The sequence below is a fragment of the Lagopus leucura genome, unplaced genomic scaffold (genome assembly GCF_019238085.1).
Source record: "Lagopus leucura isolate 7727_CA_CO unplaced genomic scaffold, USGS_WTPT01 Super-Scaffold_73, whole genome shotgun sequence".
NCBI classification, from domain to species: domain Eukaryota; kingdom Metazoa; phylum Chordata; class Aves; order Galliformes; family Phasianidae; genus Lagopus; species Lagopus leucura.
The window spans coordinates 65,766,549-65,788,007 of record NW_024962252.1 but is presented as its reverse complement, the minus strand read 5'-3'; the positions used below and the strand labels follow the sequence as shown (position 1 = coordinate 65,788,007).

The 21,459-nt window shown below is 42.9% G+C and overlaps 1 protein-coding gene and 1 long non-coding RNA gene across 3 annotated transcripts in view; one reads left to right on the top strand and one right to left on the bottom strand.

Annotated features, from left to right (window-relative positions):
• Nucleotides 1-4,988: 4,988 nt before the first annotated feature.
• Nucleotides 4,989-10,896, bottom strand: LOC122192665. The gene is made up of 4 exons (XR_006182668.1): nucleotides 10,248-10,896; nucleotides 9,124-9,201; nucleotides 7,975-8,092; nucleotides 4,989-6,028 (listed from the first exon to the last, which is right to left on the bottom strand). It is a non-coding gene; the product is annotated as an uncharacterized LOC122192665 (long non-coding RNA).
• Nucleotides 10,897-11,625: 729 nt separating this feature from the next.
• B3GALNT2 (beta-1,3-N-acetylgalactosaminyltransferase 2) overlaps nucleotides 11,626-21,459 on the top strand; it is a 25,286-nt gene continuing 15,452 nt past the window's right edge. For both annotated transcript variants that reach the window (XM_042876075.1, XM_042876066.1), the window contains exons 1-3: nucleotides 11,626-11,759; nucleotides 20,026-20,173; nucleotides 21,240-21,340. In XM_042876075.1, the coding sequence (XP_042732009.1) occupies nucleotides 11,657-11,759; nucleotides 20,026-20,173; nucleotides 21,240-21,340 (352 nt within the window). In that variant the 5' untranslated portion in view covers nucleotides 11,626-11,656. The remainder of the gene's footprint in view (nucleotides 11,760-20,025; nucleotides 20,174-21,239; nucleotides 21,341-21,459) is intronic.

Here is a 21,459-nt window from a genome sequence, read left to right as displayed (position 1 = left end):
TCAAAGTAATCCTTATTTTTCAGACCAGTGCATAAATTTCATTTCAGTTTTCATAAACGTTCCGTGGTTCTTAATGAAAGTATCTAGAACAGTATCGAGTTGTAGATATCTTTGGCAGTCATAGATTTTTCTGAGACCTAAATGAGTCATACCAGCTATGAAGCTATTTTTAACATTCTTATTTTCTTCAGAAGGTGAATTTAATTCATCTGCCTTTACAAATTTTTATCTAAAAAGAGTAGTGTGACCTTTCCACGAGAGGCACTATTAAGGAAAAAATGCCAGTGATCTACGATGTTTGGAACGGTCAGTCTTTATACAATAAGTGATGTTTATAAATGTGTTTTGTGAAAGCTGTAATAAACTGGACTACAAAAACGATCTGAATAAGGAAGTACTGTAACTACAGGTAAAATGAAGATGCATGGTTATATACTATGACTGCATCAATAAAACTTTGGGGAAACATGGCTGGTTGCATCCTATTTTGAATGATGATGATTTAAATTATTTTAGAACGTGAAATGATGTGTAATGTATCATGTCTTCCTATGGGGCTCAGGGGAGGGTGTAAATTCTGCCCTGATCAGTACTGGAAGGTGGATTACATTTTCTAAGCAGCTCTCTACATGCTTTCACCATTTATGGGTATGGAGGGCAATAGTAAAAAAAGGTTATGCCAGAATACTCATCAAGACCACCATGACATCAACAGGCACTATGCTTGTATGTTTTGAAGCCACAGACTTCAGGCACCGTGAGAAAAGTTATCAGCAAGTTATTTGCTGAGGTTCTGAGAGGTTTTTTCTTACGGCTTTGTCTAAAGTGCAACTCAAGAAAAAGAATGAGGTATGGAGGAATATGAATTAAGCTCAACTGAGGTGCCTACTTCTACATGTATAGTGGAAATTTCCCTCCATGAGTGCATATGAAGTCAGCCCCACAAGTGAGGCAGAAAACAATTTTGTTAGAAAATTCTGTTACTCAATAAGTCAGTGCTTCAAACAGCCATCCATAATGGAACAGAAACTTGGATTCCTTCTGTGCCCTAAATACCTGCAAGATGAGGTGCTGAGTCTTGTGAGGTACTTGCATGTTCAGTTTAGATGCTAAAAATTTGGTGGTTTGATGAATGAAGTTTGCATTTAGCCCAAAGTGCACGTTCTTGCCTCTCAGTGTATTTTTAGCATTTTCTGTCAATGTCTGTTGTACTGTTTTGTGCAGGAGAAATATAACATGTCTTCATTGGTCAGGTTTAGCTTTCTTTGCCAATAACTTGAGTAATATGATGCAGCCACCTGCATTATCTACCAGAGTGCACACAGATGGGTTTGGAGGGGGTTCCACTGCAGGCTAGCTCCTTCACCAGATCAAACACCACACCTACATATTTATTCATGAAATATTCTTGAAAAATAACATTTTAGCATATTATAGTAGCATTATCATAAAAAATCATATTCCTTGTAACCAACAGAGTTTCATGATGCCTTTCATTTAAAGGTTTGTTTATTCATTTGCCAACTGAGGACATGGACAGTCTAGTTAGCACAAAGCTTTTTCACAGTGATTATTCTGAAAAACATTCAAACATCACGAGTAGGTCTTTTTATTTAGGCTCTGTCTTGGCTCCCATTCCTAACTTTTAACAATATTTATTGATGCTTGTCATGCTCTGCTTTATTTTGGAGGGTAGAGAAACAGGCTTTGGCTTACTTCAGCAGTGAAATAAAAATAGCTTTCTGAAAACATTTGTTAAAAAGGAGCAACAAAATGCTTAATAAGGTTCTTTAGGGAATCCTTCCTACACAGTAAATGGCTCGGTATCTGCTCTGATCACCATGACAACATTTTCATTTGTTCTTCCACATGTATGGTTTTCACTGGAACAGCAAGGAAGAGGAATATAGGACATACTGCTTAATTCTCAGAGGCTTTGTAAAAACTTGCATTTGTGTCTCATCATTAACACTCCCGTCTAACATAACAAAATCGCTGCAGCTTATTACAGTAGTGCAAATAGCTTGCTTTCCTCTTCCAATTAACATCTGGAGTCTTGAGATTGAAACATTTTGTGATAGCTTTGAACATCACTCATTTTAAGAGCTGTATCTGCAAAAACTCAATGTTACCCAGAAAAGGTGATGGATTGGTTTGTACGCAAGATTTTTCTGCAAAAAGAAAAGAAAGAAAGCTTTTCTTGAGTGGTTGTGAACATACTGAATCTCTTACAAGCTTAATAGCTGGCTTCCTATGTTTGTGGTTTCTTTCATCAGTTCTTGAGATAAAAATTCTCTCTTAAGGTGGCTTCATGCTTCTCCTGTTAAGGAAGGAAACACACTGAATACTGTAAATTGCATATTTATTATAGCTGATATCTATAATGTACCTGAAGAAGTTCAATTGTGTAAGCGTAACACTTCATTGGAGAACAGGACAGCCTTCTCCAGTATCACTGCACCTTATCTGCTAGTTCCTTGAATAAATATATACTACTGGTAAACTGCTGGGAGGAGAACTGGTAAAAAAGAAACCTGGAGGATGAGAAGTTCAAAATAATTTTAACATCTTTGGATCATTTAGGATCAAAATACTGTCCCACTAATGAAAAGGACATCATCTGTTGGGTTTTTTTTTTATGCCAACTTGGTCCAAAAGTCAATCTTTAGAAGAATGTATTTTCTTCCTACTCTTGCAAACCATAAAATGTCCTTGTCATTATTGTATTTTTTGCTGCTTTGGCGTTTGATTTAGCTAATCTGCTATTGATATTTGAGTTTCAAATATGCTCAAACACTTTATCTCAAACTCTACAAAAATATACCTAGAATTTCTTGAAGATTTTTCTAAAAATAGGTGCACATCACTTCATGAAGTACAAAATGTTTTCAAAAAACAATAAAAAACAGCCCTCCAGAATACGGCTTTGTCCAACAGAAAGGTTTTTTAAAGGCAGAAGCAACGAGTTTTTATTCTCATCAAACTATCTGATTTGGTTCCCACTACCTTCAGTGAGAATAAGACCAGGCCATTTACCCTTCTAGTGTTGCACTCATCTCCCAGAGCTTTATTTCATATGCCAGTAGAAATACTGTGTATTTCAGGCCCAGAGAACAACGCATGTTCACTGTTAACCATGTGAGTTGCAGCTGTCATCTCATGTAATGAGAAACTTGGAACAGAAGTTGGATTGAAGAAATTTCAATGTTAGTAAGATTTCTTCATACTCTTTCTTCCTTGTGTTTGTGCTACGATGAAATAAGACTTCCCAGTCATAGATTAGTAGTAAACTATAGTGTATCGATATCATCTGTAGGGCTGGATGGTTTGCATTCCTTAGATCAGTCTCCTTGTTTTATGTTGAACTTAAAATGTAATCATTTTGATATTGAAATTATTTCCTACTGTATGGTAACTCTTGAGTTACAGCCTGAACCACAGATTGAGCATCTGGGGAAAGGACCGGTCAGCCCTGGGAGCACAGGTGAAGGCAATTCAGCTGTGTGACTGGAAAGGGTGGAGCTCAGCTGCACATCTCTTAGACATCATTTAAGGGCTGACTGATGTCTGATTGGAGTTCTCAGTCTTGTGAAGTTTTTTTCTGTGGGCCTAGATTCCCTGGAGATGGGTGAGCTGTCCTTCTTTTCCTTCCTTTTTAGCACCTTTCTATTGTTAGTCCCTCAGTCGTTACATGTCTTGTATCACCTTTCCATCATATCAATCTCTCTGATTGTTACAGCTACTCTACTGTATATCAATTTCCTCTTCTTTGTTTTCTTCATCGTGCATTAAATTAGCAGGAGGCTGCTGGGCTACCAATAACAGGTAGGATTTTTAAGCTTGTCTCCATGAAGCTATGGAGAAGGTAGATGAACAAATGGAGGTAAATTTAAGTTATTCTATGTTGCGCTACTGATTAAAATAAATATGAACTTTGCTGTCAGTGATGCAAAGGTAAATGCAGGAGCTGTTACCAGGAGGTTCTGAGAGGCATGGTAACAAAGAACCTTTGTTCAGGATATATACCAGGGTACGACGAGATAATGACGTTTTATTGCAGAGACTTACAGCAATGCCATTAACCGTAGCAGAAGGAAAGAACAGTCAGGAAGATTAATGCAGTAATTGTTTATTGAGTTGAATTTCTTTTATGAAAGGAATAACAAAAAATGGACTCTGGAAAGACCTGAAATATCAGCTTTCCTATATAAAAATCTGTATCCATCTATCCTAGAAAATGCCATGGTTATGGCTAATCTTTGGGGTTGCTGGATTTCTTTCTTCAGAGAGACTAAAGGAGATGTTGGGGGAAGGGCAAGTTCCTTAGAAATAGAGGTTTCTTGTATTGAAAAGCAATAATAATGAGTTTAAGTCATTACACTGTCTTACATAGTACTATGAAGTATGAAAAACAGCAGGCAAAATTACAAGAGTGCTATATGAAATGTTAAAGGCATCTGCGTATTCAATCTTTGGGGAAAATGATATTTGAAATATACATTACATATTTGCATCTAATTTGTTTCAGGGTTATGACACGATTAAATTAAGTACATCAAAAAATACCACAACTGTTGTGGGAAGAACTTCTCTGTCTGTTATAGGAAGATGTACGTATGAGGCATGAAGTAGATTTTCACCACCTACATTTGTGAACGCACAAAAAGAGCAACTTTACCTTAAAATAGGCTTTTTTTTCCCTTCCTAAATTTCTTTTATGAAGCAGAAATTGTGCAGGATCGTCTATGACTGCCACCTATTGGTACACTGACAAACAGCCAGCTGAGACAGGAAAAAAGTATCAAGCCTCAACTAGAATGGCCTACAAAGAGTACTTTAAATTATTAGGTGCTGGACAGCAAGCACTTCAGTTTTCATGGTCTGCACTTGGTAAAGCATCACCTGCAACTTCTGAGACTTCAGCAGTTCAGTTCCAGACTTCTCAGTTTAGGAGAAAATGAATATACAGATTGGCTAAATAGGTCATAAGAAAAAAGAAACAATAACTAAACCTTTGGGACAGTCTTAGAGGGTATGAGTCAGAGTTGCTGTGTATTCCTGTCTGGAATTGCATTTTCCAGTTTGAAACATTACTCTTCTTCGTTACCAAATGCAACCAGTTGTGCCACTATTTCCTCTTTTCTCCTTTCATCAGCGATGTCATTACAAACTGCCCTGAGTCGTGGTACAGTGAGCCTCTGGTAATGAATTTTGCTTTCCTTCCTCTTTGCAGAACTGTGCAAGAGCTTTCATGTGGCTGAGAGCTGCATTATTCCTTTGTTCCTGGCTTCCATTTGTTGTTGTAGTTGTTGCTTTTGATGTTTGTTTGTTGCTTAATTTTATTTCTGAGTACTACTTTCCAGTTATTACAGTCTAGGAAATACTTTTCCCTATACCACAGGGTAAGAACTCAGACAGAATAGAACGCAGACCTCTGCCTATGTTCAGAAAAGTATTTTACTGAAAATACACGAGGTATGGCATAACAATCTGTCTGTTACGTGTCCTCTCACTGTGCTATGCTCTGTTATGCCTTTGAACTTCAGGCTGCTTACGACAGCCCTTTGTTCTTTGTATAGCGTACTCTACAGAGATGCACTGTTGTGGTGGGTTTTTGGTTTGGTTTTTTGTCAGTGAAGGGAAGGGATGACCCAGACATTCTGTTAACTTTGCATTTATAGGAAAGATCCACTGTGACTTCTAAAAGTCTTTCAATTTGCCATGGCTTTAAAAATCTTTATGGTGTAACTGCTGCTCTCTGGCAAGTGTAGCTCACTTGAATTTTTCTGTAAAACTGTTCTTACCTTTCTTGTTGCAAAGACTTTCACTACCATAGCTCCTGATCATGATTCTTGTCTGAGAGATCTCCCTGAAGACAGCACACAAATCTTTCATTGTATTCACCAGAACACAACAGATATGAATTTCCAATACATATTTGCAGTGTTGATACATGAACGTAGTAGTATTCGTATGATGACAGTCATATCCTCAGAAGATTAAGAAGAAACTTCAGGTATTAAGATTGCTATGAAAACAAAATCCAAATGGAAATGCTGAGAATATAAGGAATATCTTGGTAATATCCTCTTCAAGGTCTTTTCTACTCAGATTGTACATATTTGCTTCAGATTGTGGAAAACGTCTATAGAGAGTAGCTATAAAATATCTGTTTGACAAAAATCAGGAGACTGTAAACAACTCTGTCTATACCAGCTTAAAAAAAAAAGTTTGCAACAAGACCAAACACATTCATGGGTATTAAAACAGCATCTGAACACAAATATATTAAAAGATCACTAAAGTGGCTAAGTTAAACACTCTTTTAAGAAATGTCAGAGCTAAATTTGCTTATGCAACTTCCACTTGCCTCTCTAATTTGTATGCACTACTATTACACACTTACACTGCAGGAATTCCCACAAGGCATGGTATAGGCAGTGCTCAGTTAATGAGCAGTTCTTCAATAGTGTTTTGGCATCTTTATTCATTGCGTAGCCCCAGGCCTCATTTACTTACAAATTCTGCTTTCAAGGCAGAAGCAGTCCCTGATGGACTTTGCTGTGGTGCTCATGACTGACTGCTTCACAGAGTATCTCCACAGAACCCTGCAGGAACAAGAGGGTGAAAGTACTCCCAGTACAGTGCAAAGCCGAGGCTGAGCAGGACAGGTGGAATTGGCAGTCCTCGCCTTCCCAGAGCGCTTAGCTTCCTCAATATGTGAAGCAATGTTTCTCACTTGCTCACGCTTCACCTGCAACTCCTCACCGCTACAAACTGGAGTGACTTTTGCAAGCCAAGTGCCCAGAAACTGAAGGAATAAAACAATGTAGAATACTTGGTTTCATGATTTTTCTCCTATCCCACGAGGCGATGACAAATCCAATCCTGAGCAGCAACGAGCCTACCTTACCCTTGTAACGGTTTCTTTCATGGTCCCACCTCATTCATACTGCGTCTCCTGCAACAAATGAATCAGCCATCTGGCACATTTCTCGCATCCATTCTAAGCAGGGTAAGCACCGTGTGGGCTAAAGAGCCTCCAGTCATGTAAAAATAAGCCTGTGTACCGTCTATCCAATGACAGTTAATAATAAAATGGCGATAAATAGCACAGAGTCAATCTGTTTTGTAATACACTCAACAGCTTAACGCTCTGCCAGCTGAGTGCTTAAAAAGCATACTTGCTGCCCTAGGTCTCTGCAGGACTTCTTGGAACCCCTAACCTCTTATATCCACATCTTCAAGCCTTTCTACCTCTCGTTAAAAATAGCTGTTTGTTAGCTAGGCACAGAGTACCTAACCCCACGCCTGGCTGTTGCCTGGTTATTGGCTATTTCAGACTAATTCAGCTCTCTGCAAGACGTTCCTGTTTGTTCTCTGCCTGTCAATGTGTTGTTGCTACCATATGGGCGGTTTTGAGTCTATTTCTATGTTTTTGATTGTTGTGATAATGACAAGGAGTTACATAAGAATTGAAACATTACTGCTGTATTGATAGATCTGGATCTCTGTGGTGCTCTGCAAAACTGGTTTTGTGTGGCAGTTCATGTGAATTCTTGTGCAGGTTGGGCTGATTCCAATTAACAAAAATAAAACTGAACAACCTCTTCTTGCCAAAGCATTATAAGGATTATTCTAATTTCTAATTAACTCCTTCTAAAATAGAGCATGGTGACCTGTTGGTGAGAGGAAATGAAGTGTGGAGCTCCATCTTACCATGAAGGAGAAAGAGATGAGGAATTTGGATTACCTTTGTCTGAATATGCGAGAGCTGTTTCATTGTCTGGTTCTTGCAATGCTAGTGAAAGGAAGACTCTACGGGAAATCCCTGGATCTCAGAGAAGCCATTCTAAACTGTGGCTTCTGCTACAAATCAGCTGTGTGCCAAAATGGTTAAAGCTTCTGTACAGGAAACATCAGGGAAGAAGAGCAAGTTTGGATGACATAAATCAGCAAAGCTTAAAGGCTTACCAAACTTCTCAAATTTGAGTGTGAAACAGATTGTTGTCACTGCAACGCTCAGCCCAAACAGCGACAGTGTGAAATAGATTCAAGAAGCTCATTCTCCAATTGAGAAGCACAGGACAGCCTACATTAAAAAACAAATAAATAAATCCCCTGGAATAAAACCAGCGCAACTTACGACACCCTGCAGTGCTCTAGTTTTGGTGGGTCTTACAGATCCTAGCTACAGGTTGTTTTAATACCAACTATATGAAGGGATTGCGAGATTTAGTTCTGTAGCAACCAAGCCCTGAAGCACTGTGGTACTGCTATGGAGAGTCCAGTCAATGTGGTTTCTGTGAAGGCAATGATGCCTTTTTGACCTTCTTAGTTCTTTGAATCTCTGACTAAGGGGGAACAGAGAGTAGAATCAGTAGTCGTAACGTATCTGGACTTTTTTTTTGTGTCTAGTAAGTCTCCCTTGGGAAACTATTAAGGAAAGTAGCCCTGGGCAAAACATTGTTAGATGCTTGCTTCTATCCAGTGTACAAATGAGCACAGGCCTGATGCCACACTAGCTGCACACCGTGTGCTGTGCAAAGCTTTCTACTAGGATCTCTGTTCCTCTCTGCATCAGCCCTAGACTTGCCTGGTCACATACTGTTGACTTGTCTTTCCTGCTGCTAGCTATATGAGCTGGCAGCCCTTCAGAGAGAAGCCTGCCTGCCTTCCAGCCTGCCTTCCAGAGATCTTTTTTTCACAGGAATTCCTTTCTGTCCTCAGCAGATCCCAATTATACTGACTCCATTAAACAACCAAGAAGAGGAGTCCGGGGACTCACCTGCTTCTGTACTTCACCCTGATCTGAAAGCAGAAAGGGGAAGCAGGGAAACATTGCTTCCATTTGGGAAAATAAACAAGATCGATATCTTCTGATGATCCTAAAGAAAGGATTGGTAACCCTCAATACACACAGTGAATCTGTCTAGGTTATGAGTTTAGCTTATGAGAATTATGTACACGGGCTAACAGATATTAAAAATCTGAATGCTGCAGACAGGCTGATCATGGTGTGTAACTGCAGCTCTGGTGTGTCAGAAAGGACAATGCCTACCCAGAGACATTATGCAAATTTAACAGAAGCATCTTGTGTTTGCAAGCAGCCTGGGGACTTACATTTCGGTCTCCTCTCTCTCCAGTTCCTGTGCCCAACATGTTGTGCTGTGCTTCATGTGCCAGAGGGACAATCTGAGTCTGTAACATCAGAAGAATACATGTGCACAGTAAGAACAGAATGAAAACTGTATGTTTTGACTGAACAATACATTGTGAGTATATTATTGTACAGAAAGCAAGGGCAAGGTATTGAGGAATGTGATCCTCTGTTTTGTCTGCAAGTAATTATAACTCCTGGACGTATTTATAATTAAGTTCCCATCAGCTCACCTGCCCATGGAGGAAACTTAACATACAAGTATGAGGAGTACAAGCAAATGTACAGCAGTGATAGCTGTTGGACCTGTTGTTATTTCTGCAGCTGAATCTGCAGAGGGGCAAGGCAAGTGTAGCCATTAATACCAATAGCATATTTGTGCAAATACTTTACCTACTGCTATTGTTTGCTGACAAATACGCACTCAATTGCATATTAAATATGTTCATGTATGCAAACACAATAAAGCAGATGTATTTCCAACGTGGTTTTTTTTTCTGTTTATACCCAAAATACGTATGATAAAGTCATTGGTTTTTCCTTTCAATATCTCACTCCTGTTGAAAAATGAATCTTAGTTAAGCTATGTGAAAGGACTTTAAATGTTTTCCAATCATTTTCACAGCTTGATTTTTTCAAGAACAGATTTAGGCTTCTTTTCTACAAACTCAATCCTTTCTTTTAATTATACTTCATAGAGGTTCAATGACTAAATTATGTGTTTCTGATAGAATAGCTTCAGGAAGCATTCAAGCCTTAGGGATGTTACACAATAACTTTTAGTTTATACATTAGCTTCTGAGAAGCTTATTTATCCACACTGCTTTTTCAGGTAGATTCACCATGCAGAAGGTCAAGGAGACCTTTCTCTTTGCTGTCTGTTCAGAAGGACCAGATAGATTAATAACTTCTCAAGGTATCAATAATCTTATGCTCTCCTTCATCCAACATTATTGAAACTTGTTTAATCAGGGTGAAGTTACCCTTGTGGCTACCCAGCTTCAGCAAGTGGTGGTTGTGGGTTAGATGCAAGACAGCTTGGACTATTAACATCTCCTAAATGCCTTCCCCAAATCAAGAATATTACCATCACATCTTGGCCATTGTCCTGCCATGGTAATGACATATCAATTGTTTGAAATCCTCCATGGGATTGTAGCCAAATAATAGATTCCTTGCTGGAATGAAGTATTTCACTCAATTGGTTTTGAGTGCTGTTGTGTTGATGCAGTTCTCTGCCAAAGTGAAGCACCCTCTTGCCTTTATTGGATTAGTAAGGGATTGTTCTGGAAAGCGATGCTGTTATTATACCATGACTTTTTGAAGGAGAACCTCTGCAGGTAAATCTAGTGTTGCACAAAGAAAGATGAACCAGGAGGGTTGTTTTCTTGCTTTTCTGAGGCTGAGTGCAAGAACGCAAATCACAGAGAAGAGCCTCATGCATTCCAAGCACAACTGAGGGCAGCCATTCCTGGCAATGGGGCAGGCCTGCACGACCTCACGGCTTCGTGGCTTTGCCATCAGCCACGTAGGAGAGCTGAGCTGCCAGCAAGGGAAAATGGGGACTGCGGCCGCCTGGGAGCTTGCTCCAGGTGCGGCGTCCCTCCGTCGTCTCTTTCTGTGGCACCGCCACGTCTGTCAGCTCTAAGCGCCGTGCCGAGGCACCTTCACCGCGAAGCGCTGATTTAACTCAAAGTCCTTTCTCCTTTACGCGGAGCCGCGCGGAGGACGGGCTGTCAAAGCCCAGCGCTGAGGTGAGATGCCCACACGCAGCCGTGCCACGGGCGCGCTGGGGCGGCGGGGCTGCGGCACTGAGGCGGGCGACCGACGCCGCGCCTCAGCTCAGCGGCAGCGCGCCCAGCGCCGGGCTCAGCTCTGCGCGGCGCCCCGCCGGATGGTCGCACGAAGATTTTTCGAGACGGCACAAACGTGGAACGCAGAGCGCGCGGTGCCAGCAGAGCGGTGTGCCAGCAGACAGCCCTCCCTCGGCACGGTTATATAAGGATCTCGCGTCAGCGCTGATGTTTTGGTACCCTGCGTAAATAAAAGTTGCCGTGAGGAGAGAGGAGCCCTGGGGGATTCCCGCGCCGCCCGGTCCCCACGCGCCGTCCGAGGCACGGCTCGCTCCCGACGGCGGGAGGAGACCCGGGGCGGCCAGGTGCGCGGCTGCTGCCCGCCGCGCTCGCGCACGAGGCGAGGCGAAGCCCTGCTCCCCCGGCGCCTCCCCGAGGCAGAGGACGCCGCTCTCCCGCCGCGCCCCCGCCCCGCCGGCCTCAACCTCCCGCGGCATTCTGGGGACTGTAGGCGGCCGCCGCCTCCGCCCGCGCCGCCGCCGCCCGCCGGGGCTGGGGCGGGACTGCAGCTCCCAGCGGCCGCGGGGCAGCGGAGCTCGGCCCGGCCCGGCCGAGCGGCGGCGCGGAGAGGAGGAGCCGCGTTCCGCCGAGCGGGCCCGTAGTCCCGGCGCGGAGGGGAAGGGGCCGGCTGCGGCGGCGGCCAATGCGAAACTGGCTGGTGCTGCTGTGCCCCTGTGCGCTCGGGGTCGCGCTGCACCTCTGGCTGCTGCTCAGCTGCCCCGGCGGCCCCGGGAGGCGGCCGGCAGGTAGGGCAGGGGCTGCTCGGAGGCGCTCCCGCGGCGGGACTGGGGCCGAGCGGGGCGGGAAGCCGGGAGCCGCGGCCGGCCGTTAAACGGCTGCCGGCGGCGGCGAGGGGCCGCGGCTGCTTCCAGCGCTGGCTGCCGACCGACCGGCAGCGCGTCCCGCTGCGCGCCGCTCCGGGACGGGCAGCCCGCGCCAGCCGGTCCTGCGGGGCGGCGGAGAGCTTCTTATAGGGTTGGGGTGCGAGCCGGAGCGAGTGAAAGCAGAGCCCTAAGGGCCGCGTTGCGTTCTTCGTCGTGCTACCTGTGGTTTTCAGGCCGTGGATCTGCACGGCGGGTGGAAATAAGTGTCTGCTTGGGGAGAAACTTCTGTCAGACGCCCGTAGGTGCTGTCTGGGAGCGTTAAGAAATGTTCTTTTTATAGGATGTCTGGGAAACGATCCGGAGATAACAGCGTATTTTGTCCTCGAGCTCTGTTGGGAGACCCAGCAGCCCATTGGGTGACAGAGCCATGCTTTGGGGCAGGTTCTGTACGCAGCGGTGCCGAGTCTGCAGGCCTCCAGTACTGCTGGGTACCGCAGGTGTGGGGCGAGCAGGGTGGGAGCTGGGGTGCTCTGGAGACATGGTGTGTGGCTGTGCCTGTGTGCCCCTTATGGAAGTGATTCTAAGTTGTCACAGGAGTTGTTGTTCTGAGGCTGAGGTTCCTCTGGATGCTGGGGGTCACTGTGTCATTCGTCTTCCATGGTGCAGCCCTTGTAAGCTCAGCATGTGGGAGCTGCAGGTGGCTGTGTGAAATCTCGTAGAATCACAATCATAGAATCATAGAAAGGTCTGGGCTGAAAAGGACCACAGTGATCATCTGTTTTCACCCCCCTTGCTATGTACAGGATCGCCAGCCAATAGACCAGGTTGCCTGGAGCCACATCCAGCCTGGCCTTGAATGCCTCCAGGGATGGGGCGTCCACAACCTCCATGGGCAACCTGTTCCAGTGCATCATGGTGACGTTTTCTGTTGAGATTTCTAAAGCAAATGCAGAGGTTTCTCAGCTTTGGATGGGGAAGAAGCTTTGCTGTTCTGGGATTTCTTGTTAGCATTTGTGTTGGAGTTTGTGCATGTTACCATGAAACTATATTGCATTCAATAGTGCTTTTTTTTTTTTTTTTTTTTTGGTAGAAGGACAATAAGCATGCATTTAGTTTGTGCAAGGGTTGTAGTTAATTGAGTGATGTATCAGGGCGGAGGGAAGGAAAACTGACACTTCTCATAAAAGGTAAATTTCCATCGTTGGTAGAAAAATGCTCAATATGAGATATGTGCTCTCCACAGGCCTGGTTTTCATGTTGTTTTTTAAGGAGGACTCTGCCCTCACAATAAGAATAGATTTGACTGTGGGACAATGTTTTATAGTAGCTGTGACATAGAACCACGTTATCTGTGTATTCCCCGGTGTTTCATTTTCCTGTGTAGTGTCTCAACAGTTGCAAAAACTGCCCCAGCACAGATTGAAAGCAATAGAAGAGCAGTTCTACTTTTTGAGAAGTTTTTTCCTCTCAGGAACCATTGTGCATGCATACACATAGATGCAGAATGGAAACTTCTATTAAAATCTGATGGCCTGATAACAATTATTTACCTTGACGCAACTGACTCATGAACACAAGACTGAAAGAGCCATCTCTGACTACCCATTGTACTCAACCTTTCTAATAAGCAGCTCTTAATCTTCATGTTTAAATGGCAGCTCTATAGTCTATGTTTATCTAAAAAAGGGTTGGGGCTGCTATGTTTGTTCGCTTGGATTTTAATTGCCTTAGAAAGGGCTGTTCCAGGAGCTTACGGTTTTGCTTGTCCTGCTTCTTCTGCTTCTCCTTCATTGGAAGAGCCTCCTTTAATAAAACCTTCTTCCTGACTGCCCATGTGAAAGGCTGTAGCCTGCCTGCACACGTAGGCCTGCTGTGGCATGTGGTTGTCCTCTGTGTTCATGATGACTTTCACCCCACTGCTGCAGAAGCCAGTATACTGCCATATACCTCTTGTACACTGTACTTATTAACTGGAAAAAGTAAATAGGATCAGCCCTGAGATGAAAGGCACTGGCTGCTGACATAGTGTCCTGACTCCTGGCTCTCTGCTCCTTTTCTTCACCAGTGAATGGGGCTGTAATTCGTGCTTCTGAGCAAGATGTGCAAGAAGATGCATTTAGGTTTAACTGAAGTCTGACTGGTTACAAACAGGTTCTATCCAAAGGAAATTTCGTGGGTAGGAAGTTTTGGTTAATTTTTGTAAAAGTCATGGATAGCAGCTAATTATAAAATGACCTCAGAAACTTGAGAAAGAACAGACAGACCTGCTTTCCACACTCCATGTGGGTTCATTGCTAATTGTGGGTTTTAATTGATGGCACGATTCTAATTGATAGGAAATAAGAGCCTTCAGTTACTGCACCTAATCAAATGCCCCACAGGTTCAGTGTAACAAACTGCTTTGCTGATGGTAATGCCTTTTCAGACATAATTCCAGTTGTGTTTCTGTGGGTATGTGGCAGCTAAAATGTGGCCCTTGTGGTTCTGTTAAAGTCAGTCTTTTACTAGTGAATATTACGGAGCAGATTAAGAAACACCATTTTTTTTGAAGCTGCTTGTGTGCCATCTGTTGTCCTGTGGTTCAGCACGTACTTTTCCAGCACTGTCCTAATGGATCCACATACAGAGTTGGTTATGCTGGCAATTAGTGACTTGCCTCACAGAACCAGGACCATGTCCTGCATGGACTGGCCTGTGCACTTGTCAGATGAGAGAGCAGGGAGAGCTGAACCCACTGTTGGCTTTTTGACATGGAAATAACAAAAAGTAGAAAAATCATGTGGTTATGAATAAAACTTTGCTTTGTAAGGAGAAATTCTGCCAAAAAGAGAGAACGTTAAGAAGAAATGTTCTTGGCATCTGTTAACCCTGTCTGTCAGAGAGCAGTATATTGCTTGATCATAGAGTTGTTTCATCTTTTGTAGGCATGTTAAGGCTGATTAGTCTGATGGCCTTGGAGATTGAAACTGTCTGGCAGCAGGAAGGCTTGGTGTTGGCTCTCTAGCTGTGTGGTTCTGCCTGAGATGTCCGTTGTTCCCTGCCTCAGTCCATAAGATCTGATCAGAACATTATTTTCAGGGTTGGGCCAGGCCAAACAAAACCAACTCTCTCACCTTTGATGAGCATGAGATAATTGTCAATCCAATATTTGTCAACTGAATTGGGATTTTTTTTTTTTTTTTTTTTTTTTTTTTTGAGTCTTGCAACTGTTCTATCTGATACATTGCAAACTCCTGATAAGCAACATTAGAAATGCATTTTAATGCATTTTGGCATTAGAGCAAGAGCCAAAGGATGCCCACCAGTTGTGTCATAGCTGAGCAGCCAGGGTAGTGGCTGAAGGAAGCTCTTCTAAATTGCCTACTGACTAGGACAGCCACAAGGAAGCAAGCATCCTTCTCTGGGAGCTGGCTTGGTACTCAGAGGTTGGTAATTACTCTTCAACAGGTAAAGGTGCTGCTCATCACTTCAGGTGTCGCAAAAAGGATTTGCTTTGATCCTTTTGCCTCTACACTTCTGAGGCTTGGCCTGGAATAGTGCGAGTGCTGTATGGTTGATGGTGTTCAGAGCACTGTCGGCCTGCCAGTATTGCAACTGCTGCTTTGCAATGCTATAGGACCCCACTGTTCTATTTCCTTAAAGGAATTACATTAATGTAAAATAAATAAATAAATCTTCTGCCTGCAGAGGTTTTCCTCATTGAATCCATAAGTGCTTAAAAGCTTGCTTAAAGGCTTGTCTGTGTTAAGGAGTACCACGCTCCTGCAGAGCAGTGTGTGTGCACTTCTTGTTAGTTTTTAGCTCTGGTTTAACGTAGGTCCTGCAATGAGGTCATGCAGCTCTGCTCACACAAAAACCTGTAATGCAGATGAGCTACAGCAGATTACTTTAAGTGAAGAAGTTTAGAGGTGGAGAGAGAGCTGCTTTTGCTCTTTGGTTTGTTCTTTTTCTGTGTGTGTCAGCACTCTGTGAATACAAACCTTCTTTATATTCAGTTAATTCCTTCCTCCGTGTTTGTTTGGATCTTTCAGAAAGCAGCACAGATGAGAAAGGCATTTAAAAGCAGGGATACATCTCCAAAGTGACAAGAATAGGCAAAGATAACACCTGGATTTGTGGGGGGTGTTCCTTTGGAGTCTTACGAAGTGGATTAGTTGAGAATATTCTTAACTTCTGAGCAGCCTACCTAGTTCTGTCCGTTGACAGACCTGCACAAGGGGGTGGCTGCAGGATGGCAGAAGGCGCAGAGCCCAGCATTCTGCACAGCTGGCTTCGTCCTGCAGTTGCCAGCAGAGGATTACTGCCTGATAGTGCAATGAGGCATGCGGTGCTGGGCCTCTGTAGGCGAGAGCTCCAGGTGAGTCTCTTCTTTGTCCAGTTCCATGAAATGTGTTGGTACTGGGTCACTTTGGGGCCTGTGCTCCTGGTAGAACTTGTCTGAAAACATCGTGCAGATTTAGTAGTTGCTCAGGGACTCATCAGTAGAGATGCGTGCAGCAAGATCACGTTTACTTTGTTTATTGACAAAATCAAGCTAAATGATCTCTCAATCTTTTCATGTCCTTGTAATGGCTGTAAATATAATTAACAGCTTAGCTTGACATTTTGTTGAGAGTCAGTCTCACAGGAAGGAGAGATGCTTGTTAATATTTGTAGTGTGGGAAATAATACTTCTGGAGCTGTTGGCTGCAGATGAGGTGGTTCACATCCAAGTAGGGCCAGCAGGCTGACTCGCGGCAGCGACCTCTTCCCACAGTCACGTCATCAGGAGGCGCTGCTTTGTTTTCAGCCTCATCTTCTAAGGGCACATCTTTGTGCTGTATGGATGTATTCCCCTCCTCCTGCATTTCTTCCTGACTTTGATCCGTTGATAGCTCTCAGTCATGTTTGACAGACAGGTGGAGGTCACAAAGACTGGTGTTTTCCCCAGGTTTCACATCCTGTGCCAGCTTATGGCAGGTCGTACTGAGGTGAACACTGCACCAGTAGAGATACGTGTTTGGTCAGATGTCAGAGAACTGTGTGGGAGCCTGTCCTTACAAATACCCCAGCCTAAGAAAAGCTGCTGAAAGAACTAATTAGGCGTGTGGCACAAGATTCTGGCAGGCTGGGCTTCTGTCATTCTTAGTGCTGACAGAAGTACTTGTTATGGTTTCTGTGTAGAACAAAATAGATCTCAGTGGCTGGGAAACAGGCTGCCTCCATTCACATCTTCATAGTCTTTGCTGTGGGATAACGGGCTTAAGCAAAGTGTCAGTGAAAGCAACTTGTGTCTGATGCTGGGAGAGTGTGGGGTAGGCACTGCATGTTTGGCTGCTTACACTTTACTGAGAAGTCCTTGGCTGCTTGATGCACCTGCCACGCAGACCTAAGAATTCCAAAGCAAGGCAGCTAACGGGAGCGTGGCCTTTTAACTGAAAAAAGCTTTCCCTCCTGCATCCATTCAGTTGGTGGCACTTTTAGGATTTAACATGGAACGTGATATGTAGTCTTCCTGTTGTTGTTCTTTTGGTTTTCTTTTCATGTCTGGTTTTTCCACAGTTAGCAGGCCTGTAACCACATGCCTGTAAAGTACTTTCTCTGTGAAGCAAATGGGAGTGTAAGTAGTGCAAGGTGGCAGAGACTTGCACTGGATCATGCAGAGAGCCAGTAGCATAGCTAACATTAGGCTTCTGCTCACCTTCTCCATCTTCCACCAAAAAAAACCAACATTTTCAGTTTTCCCTTTGTTTTGTAACTGGAAATTGTAATGGCTTGGTTGTCTTGTACAATCAATGCAAGTTAAGAGCAATAGAGTAGATATGTATTTTTTAAGCTTGTTATTAGTGCTTCACATTTTGGCCTAAGAATGCACAAAAATAGAAGATATGATAATTCACTTTGGTCCCCAGTGTCAAGTATTGATTTCTTATATAAATACTTAGTTACTATTGACTTGGAGGTCAGTGTTGTTTTCTTGTGACTTATGCTGCATCAGATCATATAAGTGACATGTCTAAATTGTATGTGTAAGTGAATAATAGTGGTTCATGGTTTTTTCCCCCACCTTTCTGACTTTTTCTTGCTCTTTTTTGATAGTACTAATTCAGAGAGAAACATCTGAATCTGTTTTCCAGAAAGCTTAGCAAGTATTGTTACTACTTCTCAGCAGAAAGTAGAAACCTTTGCTACCAAGTAAGGAGCTCATTCATCAAAGTTTTAAAAATTAAGCTTTCCTGTGGCCTTTTTCTTTTTTCTTCTTTCTTCTTTCTTTTCCATTCTCAGTGGTTTTAAAACTACAGCAGCATACCCTCAAGGGCAGAAAAGAAAATCTTCTGAGTATGGGCTGCTGTAACACTACCTTACAAAGCTAAGAGACTGCCTAAAACAGGAGAACTGTTCTCAGTGCGGTAGGATACTGATTCTGAAGCATCTGCTATATTAATGCTGTTCCCACGTGAATGGTTCGTAAGACAAAGCTTCACTCATTTTGAAATATAAACTGAATAAAAAAACTGTATTTTTGATTCAAGTAGGCTTTTGTTTTGTTTTGTTGTAATTGATTGATGCCAACTTTTGGTATTCTAAATGAAGTCATCCCATGGACATCTGTGCAGAGTTTCATTTTTCTTAAATTTTGGTTTGGTGAAATTGCTCTGCTTTGAATTAAAAGTGATATTTTAAAAACAGGATCTGTACAAACAGTGTCTAATGTGCACTCAGAAAACACGTGTGTCCTCCTGTGAGATTTGTGCTGGAGGCTTGCAGCTAAGGCTGTTGAGAGAATAATCACAGGAATGTGTGAGAAAGAGCTATGAGACCTTAGAGGAATTTGTTGTAATGTTGTAGTCTTAGAGACGTGTGGCCGTGTCATGTACCTCTGTTGTGGAGTTGTGGCAGATCTTGGTTATTTAGTGGCCTTTAAAGACTTGCAGGGATTCCAGGCAGTCAGTATTTAGCAGCCTACTGGAAGGCTAAAACTGTGTTTGGATTGAATGATGTGTTTCATTCACAAGTTTCTCTGTGTGTTTTATAGGGCAACCAGTTTGGACTTAGCTCCATCAGCACACAAATAATATTCCTGAACCTTGCCACCCATTCAGTCTGCCATTTCTATACGAGGTATAGCAGTTGAATGTAGTGAAAAACTAATGCTGAAGAATGGAAATAGTGGATCACTGCTTGGGTTTAATTCCTTTTGAGTCTAAGCTGATGTAAACTCTTCTCAATATGTTAATGCTTAGCTTAAGTTACCGATAAACTTGCCAGCACAAGTTCATTTAAATAATATGGAACTTAAACCTTCTTTTCCCTTGAAAATCACTATTTGCATGCTCAGAACAAAAATATTTAGTGGGAAATAGACTGAGAAAGATTTGCCTGTGGAAGCACCACAGTCTACATGCCCTGCTATTGTGCTGTCCTAGGAATCAGTAGCAGAGCACTGTTTTATTTGGCTGTGGGATTCAGGTCTCAGGTGCAATTCATTATGAACACACCCTAGAGCAAAAAAGTATTCTTCTCCAAGTCTGGATGTTGATTGAGCTACTTCCTGGCTCTTCTCAGGTTTTCTGATCTCTAAGTTAAACCAGCACAAGCTAAACCATGGATTACAAGTGTTGGCTGTGATGTCCAGAGACTCTGTGCAGGGATGTCAGACCCTGTGTGAAGGCACACGGTGCTGCCCAGTTTCGAGCAGCTGGAAACAACAGGCCTCGGCGTGGTAGAGTGAAGTGGTGAAGCTGAGGGGTCCAGCAGCCATAAGAACAAACAGAGGAAAAATTGGCATGTTTTTGAATCTGACAGGCTTGGTTTAAATATTGCTTCTTCTGGGTAGAATCATGGTGAATTATAACAGTGAAGGCTTTGTACCAGGTGCCCAGGCTTTAGGATAAAGAAGTGCCTGCAAGCGAGCAGGAGGCTCGAGCTCCCATGAGATTGGCAGAGTGCACAGTAGGACCTTGTACCTTACCCACAGGATTTCTGAGCTGCTTTGTTCATTCCAGGAGTGTTTTTACAGATTGATAGCGAAGGTTTTGGTGTGCTGAAGATGTTTTCCTGTTTCTGAACCAAGAATGCAACAGTAATTTTATCTCTTGTTTTTAGTGTTTCAGGTACTCGGTACTCTTGCTTTTGATGTGCATTTTAATTACTGCTTGCAGCTCAGAATCGTGCATATAACGTATCTGTTGTTACTTTATATTTCTAGGTCCACTGGCCTTCTTTCCTCAGTGGAAGCTGAAACATTATGATGTTGTTGTAGGTGTTCTGTCAGCTCGCCACAATCATGAACTGCGCAGTGTTATAAGGAACACTTGGTTCCAGCACTTGAAACAACACCCAACACTGAGCCAACGGTAATCTCTAGTGTTTTGAACTTTTGGGGCTGTGAAAAGAAAACAATATTATGCATAAATCTCGTGATTTAATCATTTTTTAAAAAAGGATTTCCATTTTTTCCCCTTCATTTTGAGCATCTTATGTTCCGATCATTTTAAAATCTGCTTAGTGCTGTAAAAATACCGCTTGTTGCGGGCTGGAACTGTTTTATACAGGAAATTCTAACTGTACAGCTGTATACAGAAACTTTTGATGGTTCAACTGCTCGCTGCTGTTCATTTTTACTGTTGTTCATTAGTGATGTATCAGACTTTCCCTTTTCCACGTTGCAGTGTGTGCTTTGTATGGTATGCAGCTTGACTTGCTTAGTAACCCAGAATACTTGAAAGCAAGCACAATTGTCTTTGGTGAGAGCACCACAAAATGTTTTTAACAGCTTCAACTGTGAAGTTGAGATAAAGTTTAGGTGTATTTCCCACTGACACAAGTATACCAGCAGTACCCTTCCTGACCACTCACATAGACCTGTCAATCTGCAGACCAGACATTTTTTACTGAGAAAATTCTGCAGTTCATTCCTGGAACCACTGTGAAGTTTATAGGCCTCCCCTCTAAGTACCTGCCTTATACTGAAAGCCATTTGCTGTTCACAAATTTGGTGTGCAGTACAGCATGAAGCATAGCTGCTCTGATCATCTGAAAATGTGACCTTTCATGGCTTAGATGGAATCTGAGGAGGATATTTAGCTGCTGAGTGAAAGACTGGGTGGAGGTCGATGCTCTTGCTGGTTGTACTGCTTATCGTCTCCTGACTTGCACTGTTCAGGACTGGGGCTGAAAACAACAATCCCGATCCTGGTGGCCAGTATTCCTGTGCCCTTGTGTAAAAGGCTGTTCTGTGTTTGCAGCTGAGCCCCCACGCAGGGATTCATACTGTTTCTGTATGCAGAGACCCTCATTGTTGATCTTAAGGGGTTTTAAATCTTAATCTTGGGGAAGGTGGGCCGCTGTGATCAAATAAGTTTATTGAAGGTGAAGGGAGGAGGGAAAAGAACTGGTGTTAATAAAACCAAATTATTTTAGTGTCCTTGTGAAGTTTATAATAGGTGCACGTGGTTGTGCTGTGCCAGTGGAGGACAGAGAAGACCCCTACTCCTGCAAGCTTCTGAACATCAGTAATCCAGGTATAGAATTTAACTTCTAAAAATTCTATGATCTGAACTAGAAATGATCACCTTTTATGAAAATAAATTGAGGTGCTTAACTGAGATGGATATTCCTTAAATGAACGCTAGAATTTGCT